General features: G+C 44.9%; 1 protein-coding gene across 1 annotated transcript in view; it reads left to right on the forward strand.

The window, feature by feature from the left end:
* Window positions 1-12,692, forward strand: part of Znf536 (zinc finger protein 536) — a 156,259-nt gene extending 143,567 nt beyond the window's left edge. The window contains exon 3 of the mRNA XM_059276884.1: window positions 12,448-12,692. Within this exon, the coding sequence (XP_059132867.1) occupies window positions 12,448-12,692 (245 nt within the window). The remainder of the gene's footprint in view (window positions 1-12,447) is intronic.
* Window positions 12,693-13,426: the final 734 nt, after the last annotated feature.

Raw genomic sequence — 13,426 nt, forward strand, 5'->3', positions numbered from 1 at the left:
AAGTATTTTGTCACAGCAACAAGGAAAATAACTACTCTCTTTCCCTCTCCCCACCTGTCTCTCCCTCTCCCTCTCCATCTCCCCCTCCTTACCTCTCTCTCTGTCTCTCTCTCTCTCTCTCTCACACTCATACTTTCTTTTTTTTAGAATGGCATTAGAAATCAGCTTCAACCCTACTAGGCCCTCTTGATTGCTAAACACCATAAAAGATGTGCAGGAATGTGATGAAATATATGTAGGAATACTGTATATACTACACCCGTAGTCTGTGTATTAAGCTGAGCATGACTTCATAGTGATGTGGCCAAATGTGTTGCCACCTGGATCAGACTCCACTTTTAAAATGAATAAATGGATATACTTTTGAGTAGCCTTTTAAATTAAAACCCAAATCACATGAAATTTAAAACCTGAAATTATTTGTACTATTCCAAAGTTTTCTTTTACCGTCTGTGATTAGATGGAAGGATATTTTCTTTTTGAAAATGGAAAATATGAATTACATACCTGATTGGAACATTCTTTCCTACTCAGAATTAGGGGAAATTTTTTAGGAAGCATAATATATGCAACCAAGGAAGCAGCTCTTCTTGGAGAACCCTGTTTGTGTAAGTTAACCAGCCTCATTGCCCTGCTGGTCCCCAATATGGAACAAGAATGTGCTAAGGGAGCTAGACTAGGATCCACATACTCAACAGCTTCAGGGTCACAGCTGCAAGCTTAAAGCAAGCAGTATACAAGCACTGGGGACTCCAGGGTGAAACCAGACCACCACCTCAGAGACTAGGCCTGTCTTTGAACCTGCAGTTAGTGCCCTGCCCTGTGGATTCCCCCAAACACAGGCAGTTGTGCCTCCAGGGACTGAATTTCTAACTTATCTTAATTGACCCTGTAGATAAAGCCATTTTTTTTTTTTACCTATTTGCATGCATTGAGCAAAAATGTCTTTCTAGGAGTCCAGTGGGCATTGACTTAGATGCTGTGGAGGGCCTACTGTTGTGTCGTGTTGTCATGAGCTCCCTTAGTGCCCATGGGAGGCAGCTATGCCCAAGCCTTCTTCCCTGTGTGCTGAGCACTGAGAAGGTGCCTATCTCCACCTCATCCCTGCTCTCTTTAGAAAACAGCACCCTGATGTGGATGCAGGATGGAACTATAGTTAGTTTGGATGTTCAGATCTGTTAGCAACACATCCACAGGTAGACTGAACATAGTGGGGAAAATTCTGGAAAGTTTCACAACCCAAAATGGGTTTTAATTACATACTAAGCAGCAGGAAGAAGCTATGTGAATGTAGTGGCATGTGGATGCCCTCTGACTCTTCTTGTCTGCCAGCCTCTCTTGAGTACCATTGTCTACCTGGAGTTTCATTTGTTACTGTGTAGTCAGACCTTTGGTGGTCGTGTCTGTGCTGAACAGTCAGTACAGTTATCTCCTGCCATGTCTTAAAAAATATAGTATAACAGAAATTTATATACTACTTTGATTATATCCATTATTTCTTAAAGACTTGTCTTATTTTTAATTATGTGTGTATGTGTGTCTCTGTGTGGCTGTGTGTATGAGTACAGTGCCCTTGGAGGCCAGAAGAGGGCATCAGAGTCTTTGAATTTGGCATTATAGATGGTTGAGAGCCACTGTTTATGGGTGCAAGAGCAGTAGGCACTCTTAAGGTCTCTTAGCATTTTAATAATGCAGACATCATGAAAAATATCTGGAAAGTCAGGCATAGTGGTACATGCTTATAATCCCAGCAATTGGGAACATGAGGCTATGCTGGGCTGTCTAGGGAGACTCTGTCTCAACAACAACAACAACAATGACAAAAAAAGAGATAGAAAAAGAGAAAGAAGGGAAGATGAGGAGCGTGAGTAGGTTCCATATCAATGCTGCTGTCTTACATACAGGCTGCACATCCACAATCTTTAATGGCCACAGTGGTAGGCCATCTTGGAGCCAAATGCTATGTAGATTCCTACTCTGCTATAGCTGTGACCAAAGTACCCGATGGTTTGAGTCCATTACTATGGGGATGGCATTGTAGAGCCCAGGTATTCACCTTATGGTGGACAGGAAGCAGAGAAGGACAGTCACAGAAGAAGCCAGGCAAGTCCCTGAGGACACTCCCCCATGACCAACTTCCTCCTAGGAAGCCCCACCCTCCTCAGTACCACCACCTCCCCACCACAATCTAGTCAAATTACAAATCCACCAGTGGATTCAAACACTCATTAAGCCAGACTGCTCATGCCCTAATTGCCTCTGGAAATCCCTTCAAAAACATGTCCAGAGGCAAGCTTGCTAATCTCAGTGTCTCTCAGTCCATCAAATTGCCACTCAAGACCAACTGTCACACTGAGGAAAGAATGTACCTCCTGAGCCCATATTCCAATGGTGTTCCACATGCTCAATGCAAGGATTTGCTGGTCTCCTGGAGAATTTTATGGGACCTGTGGACAAGCAAGTGTGGCCTTCCCCCATCTCTCTCTCTCTCTCTCTCTCTCTCTCTCTCTCTCTCTCTCTCTCTCTCTCTCACACACACACACACACACACACACACACATACACTATACACACACTTTCATTGTGTCTATGGACCACCTCCTGGAATATCTTTGTGGAGAATCCTCTGGCAAAAAGGGCTTGCAGACAGTGTTCAGAGTGGTCAGAGAGATGATTATGTCTTTAGTATCAACTTGACCCCAAATCTCTTTGGCTCAGGCTTCCATACCTGTGAAAGAGGAAGCCATCTTTCTGCTCACCGTGCCTCCTGCTGTTTGTGTGAGAACCAATGAAGGTGACTGCTCTGAGCATGCTCTGAAGAGTGCGTTTATTACTGGATGCCAGGGGCTGATCATCCACTCACCCACCCAACACCCACTCTCATCCTCGGCCCCACATCCAAGGGAAGCCACTAGCTCAGAAGGTGTGGAAGCACCAAGCCCCAGCTTTCTGTGAAGCCGCTGCCATTGCTGAGCTGTAACTAATGGATGGCCCCTCAAGGGCAGGCATTTTCCTCTCCCCCTTAGGTGCAGGGAAAGAATAGCTATTTCCATCATAGCAAGTAAGAAAAATATCTCATTCCCCTACTTTCACTATAAACAATGTACTGCTTGCTTTCTCCTCACCCCTCTTGACCCTCCACACTGTATACATATTTATATATTATTCATAGTGGATTAAAAATGAATGTGTTCTTTACCACGGCTCTACAGTGCAGTGACAATACAAATTAACGTATGATGTACTTACTTTTCACATGGCAGTGATGGGAAATGTTGATGGCCTCAAAGCAAGAGGTACAGAGAGGAGGGTGGGGGTTGATGGGGGCCATCTGGCACTATTCCAATGTGGGGCTCCAGCTCTGGCAGATGAGGACTGGGGTGTCTTAGGCTTTGGCGATGCTGAAGGAAGTACTAGGAAGGGCTGGTCACTTCCTTTCCCCATAGGATGATGTTCCTGTGGCCTGTGAGTGTCACACCTCCCCATCTCCCATGTTGTTACCCTCCTCACTTGTTCTAGGATCCTCCATTTACCCACCACCCGCCCCTGGCCCGGCCTGTCCTTCCTCAATGGTCTTGTGCTCCCCCTCCCTGTCTCTTCACTTGCATGCTTCATTCATGTCCCCTTCTGCTAGAAAAATACAGTTGTCTGTGATGTGCTTGCATCGTGCCGTGGTGGCTAACAGCAATGATCAGAACAAACAGATGAGGCCCCTTCCCCCATGAAATCCCAGGCTTCCTGTCCCCATGGTGTTGCCAGTCTTCTTGGAAAAGAGCAATCATGGCCGCTTTACTTGTTCAGCTACTGATGTTAGAAGTGGTACTGAAGTCATGTATCTCACAGCCACCATGGTGGGTTTGGAATAATCAGGAAGGTCTTTTAGAAGCAGAGGTAGCTATGCTGAAGGCAAAGATGGAAGAATTCCACACTGGGACAACATGGATGGGCTGTGCAAAGGCCCTGTGGGAAAAAGAAGCAGGGAGCAGCTGGAGACTGGAGACACAGCCTATATGGCCAGAGGGTGGCAAATGGGCTTAGGGAGAGAAAGATGGAAAGTTGGCCTCCTGGGGATTTATTGGAATCCTACTGGTCCTACAACAAATCACACTGTCTCACAAGGCTGTTTAGACTCAGGCTCTCTTTATCCCTGCCATCTTCCAGAGTTCCTTCTAGCAAGGGGTCCTGTGCTCAGCAAGCCCCAACCTGTGTTTGCCAGACTTCATTCCAGTGAAACACATCTACCGACATTGTCTCCTCTGAAGTTGAAACATCTCACTTTCAAGGTTGTGGGGACAGAGAACTGGGATATCAAACCAATGGACCAAGGTCAGATAGAGAGGGCACTTCCTTCAGCTGGTTAGCCACAAGCCCACAAAAGTAGGAAGTGACAGTCTGACTCCAAACTCATTGCCAGCCCTAAATCTGTCCACTCCTAAGGAGGAGGAAGGCATCAGGAAGACAGTGTCAGACCAAGGCCCTGGGTTTTTCTTCCTGATTACTGCCCATCCCCAACATGGGATGCTGCTCAATGGGACAAGCCTAGGAGATCGGCACGTCTAGTGGGAACTGATGGATCAGACCCTTAGTCTGAGGTTTAGAACTGTTAGACCCAACTATGCTTGGAAGTCCTTTCTGCGTCCTAGAGACTGGTAGTCATTATCTGCTCTCCATGACCACCTGTGGACCCCAGAAACACCAGCTCATCTGTGGTCTCCTATGGTGGTGTGGGCAGCTTGGCCAATCATTTATCTCACTTTGCATATATGGAAGTTTGTAGGCAACTGAGGGACTGCCCTGTCACCCTGAGGCCTGAACCAACTTCACCTCTGTCAGCAAGATGCCTCATTTTTTGTTTTGTTTTGTTTGTTTTTGTTTTTGTTTTTTGAGACAGGGTTTCTCTGTGTAGTTTTGGTGTCTGTCCTGGATCTTGCTCTGTAGACCAGGCTGGCCTTGAATTCACAGAGATCCGCCTGGCTCTGCCTCTCGAGTGCTGGGATTAAAGGTGTGTGCCACCACTGCCTGGCAAGATGTCTCATTTGTATCCTCTCTAAATCTACCTCAGTGACAGATTGGAAGGCTCGCAAGCAGATTGGTGCCTCCCAGCCCCTTCTTTGTCCAACCATTGGACCTGGATGTGCACAATGACATATTCTGTGGTCATGTACACAGTGATATATTCTGTAGTGATATACACAGTGATGTGTTCTGTGGTGCTGTACACAGGGATGTGTTCTGTAGTGATGTACTCTATTATGTTCTCTACTGTGGTTTGTTTGGAACACTTTGCTGACATTCTTTGATTAAAACACAACAGACATCAACATGCATAAGTCTGTTCCATATAAGGGGCTTTGAAGAGGCAGATGGGAGACAGAAACTGGGATGTGGCTTGATTCCGAAATTGGTGGAGTGTCTAAAAGTGCCTTGAGCAATGACACCTTTTGTTTGAGAATCAAGGATCTGACCACCACAGGCTAACCTTTACATGCAGCACAAATCTTAGAAGGTCTTATTAATAAAAACAAACCCGGAGCCAGGTACTGGGGTGAATGCTGAAAGATCAGAGAAGCAGAACCAGCCACAGCTACCTCACCTTGCCAGTTCCTCAGCTGATCTCGTTTCCTCAAACTGGAAGCCTCTGAGTCCTCATCCGAATGGGTCTCAGCTGAATTGTTACTCAAAAGCCTAAAAGCTTAACCAGGCTCAAGTTCCTGGTTTTCACACCTTACATACCTTTCTGCTTTCTGCCATCACTTCCTGGGATTAAAGGTGTGAGTCACCATGCCTGGCTGTTTCCAGTGTGGCTTTGAACTCACAGAGATCTGGATGGATCTCTGCCTTTGGAATGCTAGGATTAAAGGTGTGTGTGCCATCATTTTCTGGCCTCTGTATCTAGTGGCTGTTCTGTTCTCTGACCCGAGATAAGTTTATTAGGGTGCACAATATTTTGGGGAACACAATATCACCACATTTACACTTAACTTTGACTTTTGGCCAACATTTATTCTGGTATAGCATGACTTCTTAAGCCATCTGCCATTTGCTTCACTCCCTCTTTGTTTCACTCAACTAGCTTTCTTATACAACTCAGACCCACCTGCCTAGGGAATGGCACTGCTCACAGCAGGTCAGACTACTACATCAATTAGCATGTCCACAAGCCAGTCTGATGAAGGCAATTCCTTGATGGTAGTCCCCTCTTCTCGAGTGACTCTAGTCTGTATGGAGTTGAAACCTTGCGTAGATTTGGGGAGTTACAGACTCAGAGTACATTGTACACACTGGAAACTTGCTCTGAGTGCAAACCTTTCAGCTTGGCTGTGTCTTAACTTCCCCATCTGCACAATGGAGACAATGTGACCTCTTGGCAAAACTCCCATGAAGTTCAATTCTGAGGCTGAATGTGCAGAAATGAGTATAAAAATCTATGAAGTGAGGCTTTTGGGATCTTTAGCTGCTATCATTAGTATCTTTCAATTTCTAGTTACAAGGCACAGACTTCTTGCAAGTCTAGTACTGCTCAGATTTCCCTCTGCAATGAATACATTCAGAGCTCCAGATGCACTTACAAACAGATTCCATTTCACCAAAGTTAAAAAGCAAACCAATCCAATAATGGTTTGACCACGGAAGTATTGGAATCTGCTAGAATAATCGTTCATCATCTTTGTCTCTACCAAAAAAATCAAGATTCAGAATATAGCCATAGGATCAAATCATGATGAATATTTAAAAAATTGATTGGTGGAGGAGTGAACTAAGTGCTTCTGTGTCAAGTTGGCCAATGCAAAAAGACACTCCTTGCAAACTGAGGTGATAGTGGTTCTCTGTGTATTGTACTGAGGCTCAGATGGCATGGCCTCTGAGGTGACGGGGTTTGCAGGGAGGGTAGCATCCAAAGGTTGGAGACCAGGACCTCTAAACAGAGTGATTTTTAGCAATGCTGATAGGCGCTGCAATGAAAGGCTTTGGCTGTTCAACAGAAATGCTGCAAATGGGGGAGGCTCCACTCCATGAGGTCCTGGAGACTGAGCCTGACTGATACGCTAAGCCTGTGTAGCCTGACTGAGGTGCTGAGCCTGTATTTGTTGTCCGTGGGTCTGCTGACCTCTGGGATACTAAACATTTCATTTCAAAATTGTTATTGGTATATTACTTGAAGTTTCTCCATCCCAAAACTTGTCATGTCATGATAATAGCCATTAATTATAAGAAATACATTGGTGACCTGATGACAGTGCTTTGTAAGCTGCCCTCAACCATGCACTGCCATAGAGCCATCTCTCCTTGGGGTGACAAAAGCATACCATAGAGGCTATGAAGCTCTGGGGTGACATTTTAAAGTGTTTCTGAAGTTTCTTATTGCCTCCTTTCCCTCAGGATTCTGTGTTTTCTTTAATTAAAGTATTTCTTTTTAATTATATGTGTTTTGGGTTTGTGCATGTGAGTACAGTCCCTGTGAAGACCAGAAGAGGGGGGTCAGATCCCCTGGAGTTAGAACTATAGGTGATTGTGAGTTGCTGGACATAGGTGCTGGGAATTGAACTTAGATCCTCTGCAGTAGCAGTGCTCACTCTTACCTGCTGAGCCATCTCCCAGCCCCCGCCCCTGAACTCTTTGGGAGGATCTTCAACTGCTCCTGTGTGGACAGGCACAAATACTAAGTTGGTCTTTCTCCTGCTCTGTAGTTTTCCATTTATAGCATGAGTCATTTTTCGGGGAGAGCTGGACATACCTTTAGTGTATGTGGTGATGGTGACTTCATGAGTTGGATCATTGAGTTTTAGATTCTCAGTGTTATTCTGATTGTGCAAAATCTGCTGAAGTGTAGTGATGTTCAGCTAGGCCCCATTCAGAGTCCCAACAAGGGAGGAGAAGCAGACACACTCTGGCTTCTCCAGTCATTGCCCCAAGGAATAGGTGTCTATCACAGTCTGATTTCCTTTGCTATAACAAAGTTTCCAAGGTCAAGTACTATAGAAAGAAAAGATGTTTACTTAACTAACAGTTGTGGACATCTAAGAGCACAGGGCTGCCTTCTGTTTGGCTCTTGTACAGGCCACTAGCTACATCATGATGGACAGCATCATGGCAGGAACATATCCATGAAGGAGTAATTGCATGGCAGATGAGAAGAACTCAGACACAAGGGTCATAACTCACTCTCACAGAAGCTGACCATGATCCCATAATCCCTCCAAAGGAGAGCATCCCCAGTGACCAGGCCAAATTCCATAAGACTCTGTCTCATGAAGATTGCATCACCTCTCATCATTGCCACACTGGGTACTAGGCTCACAATGTATGAGCCTCTGGGGAACACACTCAGATAAAATCCAAACCACAGCAACATCCTGATTTAGCCTTCAGTCTACCAACATTCTACATGACGAAGAACAAGGGCCATTTGCATCCCCTGTACAAACAGAAATCTATGGAAGTACCCATCTCACATGAATGTAGAAGGGGTGTATTTGAGGATGGGGAGGGAACAAGAGAGGTTAATAGCGAGTGAATATGATCAAAGTACATGATATGTATATATGAAAATCTCATCCTGAAGCCAATTAGCTTGTGCAATTAATGTATGCTAATAATAAAAAGAAACGCTAGTCTCACATCTCCCACTCAGGGCCTTCTCTGTTTCCATGGGAAGGTGGCCAAGCCCCGAGGGTAGAACTAGACAGCAGAAACGCAGGCAGGAATCATGCTGGTGGTACAGTCCCTGCCGCTGATTCTCTTCATTCTTGCTTTGCAGCATTTTAGGAAGGGCAGAAGGCAAGTACAGTTTTTTTTTTTTTCTGTGTTTCCTTCCCATATCCAAGAGTTTGCATACTGCTTTTGCAGGTGGGAAAATTGACCACACCAAGTCTTGTATTGCTACATCCTTAGAAACAAAAGTTGCAAAAACTCTATCCAAGACTTGTAACAATTCCTTCAAACTCAGCCCAGATGAAACAAAGAGACAATGAGTGCTTTGGGGCAGTGGATATTGAGAGGCTGTGGCTCTGGTCGTGGAACCTGGAGCCTCTCCCAAGGGATCCATTTCATAGTGAAGTGGATCTTATCTTTGCCGGAGAGGTAGGCTTAGTCAGGGTGTGGAGATGGGAGACTCGAGTGAGCTGTCTTGTGGAGACCTAGCAACAAGATGTTTAGAAAGGGACTGGAAAACCCTTGGGCTGAACCATGAGTGTCCTGATCAGTCCTTTGGAATTGGTAGCCAGCAAGGATGGGGGAAAAGAAATGACATACTGATCTTCGCCAAGTGCTGTTCATTCTGGTGGCACAGGAAAGATGGGCTGGAAGGTCCCCCACTCACAGTCCAGACAAGGGTTATTGAATACCACAACTGGTTCTACATGATAAAGAGAGGGACCCCCCAGGCAGGAGGAGTTAGCCCTGGCTAGGAGGGAAGGAGAGAACACACAGCCAAAGCCTCCTTAGAAAGAAATAGAAGAGCCAAGCCAGATGGCGCATGTCTAGCACAGGAGGGTAGAACCCTCAGGAAATGGAGTCAGGGGATAGAAAGCCTGAGCTATACAGGGAGAACTGGATTTAAAAAAAAAACAGTCAAACAGACACGAGAATCAAGATCGGATAATTGGGCAGATGCGCTGGTGCAAGCCTGGAATCCCAGCACTGGGAGTCTAAAGCAGGAGAATAGAGAGTTCAAGGCCAGCTCATGTCACATAGAGAGTCCTTGTCTGAAAAAGAAAAGGGAAGGAGGGAGAGAGAGAGAGAGAGAGAGAGAGAGAGAGAGAGAGAGAAAGAAAGAGAGAGAACGAGAACAAAACATCAAGCAAACGGGAGAAAGGCAATACTGAATGCTTGGCTTTGGGGAATAGACTGCTCTGTGAAAATACACATGGGACTCTTTTGTAACTAGAGTTCTCCTGCCTGGCCCACAGTCAGGACAAATCTCTCTCACCCGCCAGTCCAACAGCTGCTCAGAACCAACCAAGTAAACACAGAGACTTATATTGGTTACAAACTGTATGGCCGTGGCAGGCTTCTTGCTAACTGTTCTTACAGCTTAAATTAATCCATTTCTATAAATCTATACCTTGCCACGTGGCTCGTGGCTTACCGGCATCTTCACATGCTGCTTGTCATGGCGGTGGCTGGCAGTGACTCCCTCTGCCTTCCTTTTCTCTCCATTCTCCTCTCTGTTAGTCCCGCCTATACTTCCTGACTGGCCACTGGCCAATCAGTGTTTTATTTATTGACCAATCAGAGCAATTTGACATACAGACCATCCCACAGCACTCTTTCCTGTGATTGAGGTAAGGAAATATCCAAACTCTGCTGTTTGGATATTTGGGGGACTAAATGATCAGTCCTCTTATTTACTAGTTCACTTTTCTAAGCAAACAAGGCTGGGCTTCTCTCTGATGAAGGGTAGGGTAGCTTATGAGCCTTGAGGAGTGGATACCCACATGTGGTGATATTTTATTTGTGTTTTAACAAATAAACCTTGCCTAGGGATCAGAGGACAAAGCCAGTCACTATATTAAACATAGAGGTCAAGCAGTGGTAGCACATGCCTTTAACACTAGCATTTGGGAGGCAGAGATTCATCTGGTTCTCTGTGAGTTCAAGGCCACACTGGGAACGGAGCCAGGCATGGTGGCACATGCCTTTAATTTCAGCACTAGTTAACCACAGAGTTCTGGAAGTCTGTACAGACAGACAGGAAGTGATAGAGCTGGGCAAAAGAGGAAAGTAATGTAGCTGGGCTGAGAGAGGAAGTAAGATGGCAGGGCACAGAAAGGTATATAGGCATGAGTATACCAGAAGTAGCTCTCTTGGGCTGAGGATTTCCTAGTGGTAAGAACTTGTGGCTGGCTTGTTCTGTTCCTCTGATCTTTCAACTTTTACCCCAATATCTGGCTCTGGGTTTGTTTTTTTTTTATTAATAAGACCATTTAACAATTTGTGTTACATCTTCCTGGCATCAGAGGGACTGCACTTACTCCACTGTCATTTCCCAAAGCAGACACTTCACTGATTTTTCAAGATAGCAGATGGTGTTTTAACTGCTCTGCACAGGGCAGAGAGGTCAAACTTTCAGGATCAAAAGGACTTCCTTAAGAATTTGTCAGCTTTTCTACACAGGAGCTTTTCTAGAAAACTACCATTTTGGGGGTCACTATTCAAGTCTCCCTCATTATTGTTATTTTTAAAAGATTTTTATTTATTTATTTATTTATTTATTTGTGTGTGTGTGTGTGTGTGTGTGTGTGTGTGTGTGTGTGTGTGTGCCATGTGAGTATAGTACCCTAGGAGGCTAGAAGAGAGTGCTGGATTTTTATGGTGACTGAGTTTTAGGTAGTTATGAACTGCCCAGCTCAGATACTAGGAACAGAGCTAGGGTCCTCTAAAAGAGCAGCCAGTGCTTTTAACATCTGCGTCATCTCTACAGCCCCAAATCTCACTGCTTTGATGCTCAGGCTGACCTTTATCTGATGGTATGGTCCTTGCTGTCTGTCCTGACACTTTCAACTTCTAAAGCCATGCCAATCAGTCCTTCTTTACAGCTTTTCTTGGAGTAGGGTGATTTTGTATCCATCTCCTTCACCCCCCAAACAGATTTTACTCCTCATGCTTGGTCTGCCGTTAGTAAAGAACAATGTGAAGTAGCTTTACTCTCAGCCCTGAGTATGGATACCCAGTGCAGAAACTTAATGAATTTGGGTGTATCTAAAGTCAACAAAGCATAGTTTGCTGATCAAATCTGCTTGTGGTCTCTTTTTTGCACACACTGGTAAAAAGGTTTTACATTTAAAAACAAACAAACAACATGGTTGGCGGGGGAAAGCCATACATGAGATTATTTCATGCCACCTGAAATCAGAATTCAGCATCCATAAGTAAAGTTTTGAATAAAACTGTCAATAAAAAACTGGGATATGAGCTGGTGAGATGGCTCAGCAAGCAATGACATTTGCACCAAGTCTGAGTATTCAAGTTCGATCCCTGAAACCTACATGGAAAGGAGAGAAGGGACTCTCAAAAGTGGCCTTCTAACATCTGTACATGCTCTGTGGGCTCTAAGGGCACACATGTGTGTATGCATATATACACACACAATAAATAAACACAAAACATGGAATAGTTTGCTTCATTTCTTGTTATATAACATCATTGGTTCTAAACTATACACCATTTTATAGAAATGCTTTATAGAACTGTTTCTAGGTATTGGGTGATTTCTCTTCCCTTCTCTAGAAAGTCTAAATTAAAAATTCTGGTCAGAATGGGAGGGTAGTCTAAATCTCACTTGATGTGCCTAATGGGCTGCATTCTTACCTCTTCTTGTTTGAATTTTGCTAAGTGACTGTGATATCCTTGATACGGGTGATGGTGCTGTTGGTCCTGGAGCTCAGGATGGGGTGGTGGTGACAGAGGCGTGATACATAGCTGACTGGACACTTTCTTTCCACACAGGTCACAGGCCTTTCCAGTGTCACTACTGTCCCTACAGTGCCTCACAGAAGGGAAACCTGAAGACCCACGTCCTCTGCGTCCATCGAATGCCTTTTGACAACAGCCAGTATCCCGATCGCAGATTCAAACGTTCCAGGGTCGACTCGGAGGCTTCTGGGAATTTTGAGGAGGCTGCAACTGTCAAGGCGGGAAGCTTTGCCGAGCTCACAGATGAGAGAGGCAAGGGCCAGGAGGAGGGCAACTGAGCAGAGCCCATCCACTGTAGTACTCCTCTCTACAGTCTTAAATCACGCATCTGGTTCCACCAGTTTGCTAACTGCATTCCAACGGGGGAAATTATGTACAACCCCTCACTAGTGTATAGAACATTTAAAAGAATTTTAAAAGATATCTATATATATATATATTAAAAAGAAAAATCCCCCAGCCCTTGAACATGGCTGCTACACTGTTACCCAGTAACAAGAACTTCCAAGCAATGTAGGTGGGAGAAAGTGATTTTAGAAATGTCCCTGTGTCCTTTGAGCTCTGAAAGCTGGAGGCCTTTCCAACCCAAAAGTCATCTTTGTCCAAAAACAGAAAAACAAAAACAAAACGCTAACGTCCAAGTGATTTGCGTTGCCTCGAAGGGTCTGTGTTTTTCTTCGTGAAAACACCTCTATAATCTAACACCAGCTGCTGTCATTCGCCTAGCGCCCTAATGAGATGAGTTGGGAGGCAGCTGAGGTGCCAGTCAGACTGGGGCGGTCACTGCAGGGAAAATCAATTCGCGTGGTGTCACTCTGCACTCTGGGAGAAATCCTAGCCGGCCTGTACACAGCCAGTGAGCGCCAGGCCTGACCAGTGCTGCAGAGGATGATAATCTAAAGTGTGCTTTAAAAAAAAAAAATACACAGCCCGATGAATCAGTGGTCAGGAAGTGTCTGCAGACAAATGTCCTTTGCAGGTTTGATGAGTCATTCTTTTTTTTTTTTAAAGA

The sequence above is a fragment of the Peromyscus eremicus genome, chromosome 1, assembly GCF_949786415.1.
Source record: "Peromyscus eremicus chromosome 1, PerEre_H2_v1, whole genome shotgun sequence".
Classification (NCBI taxonomy): Eukaryota; Metazoa; Chordata; class Mammalia; order Rodentia; family Cricetidae; genus Peromyscus; species Peromyscus eremicus.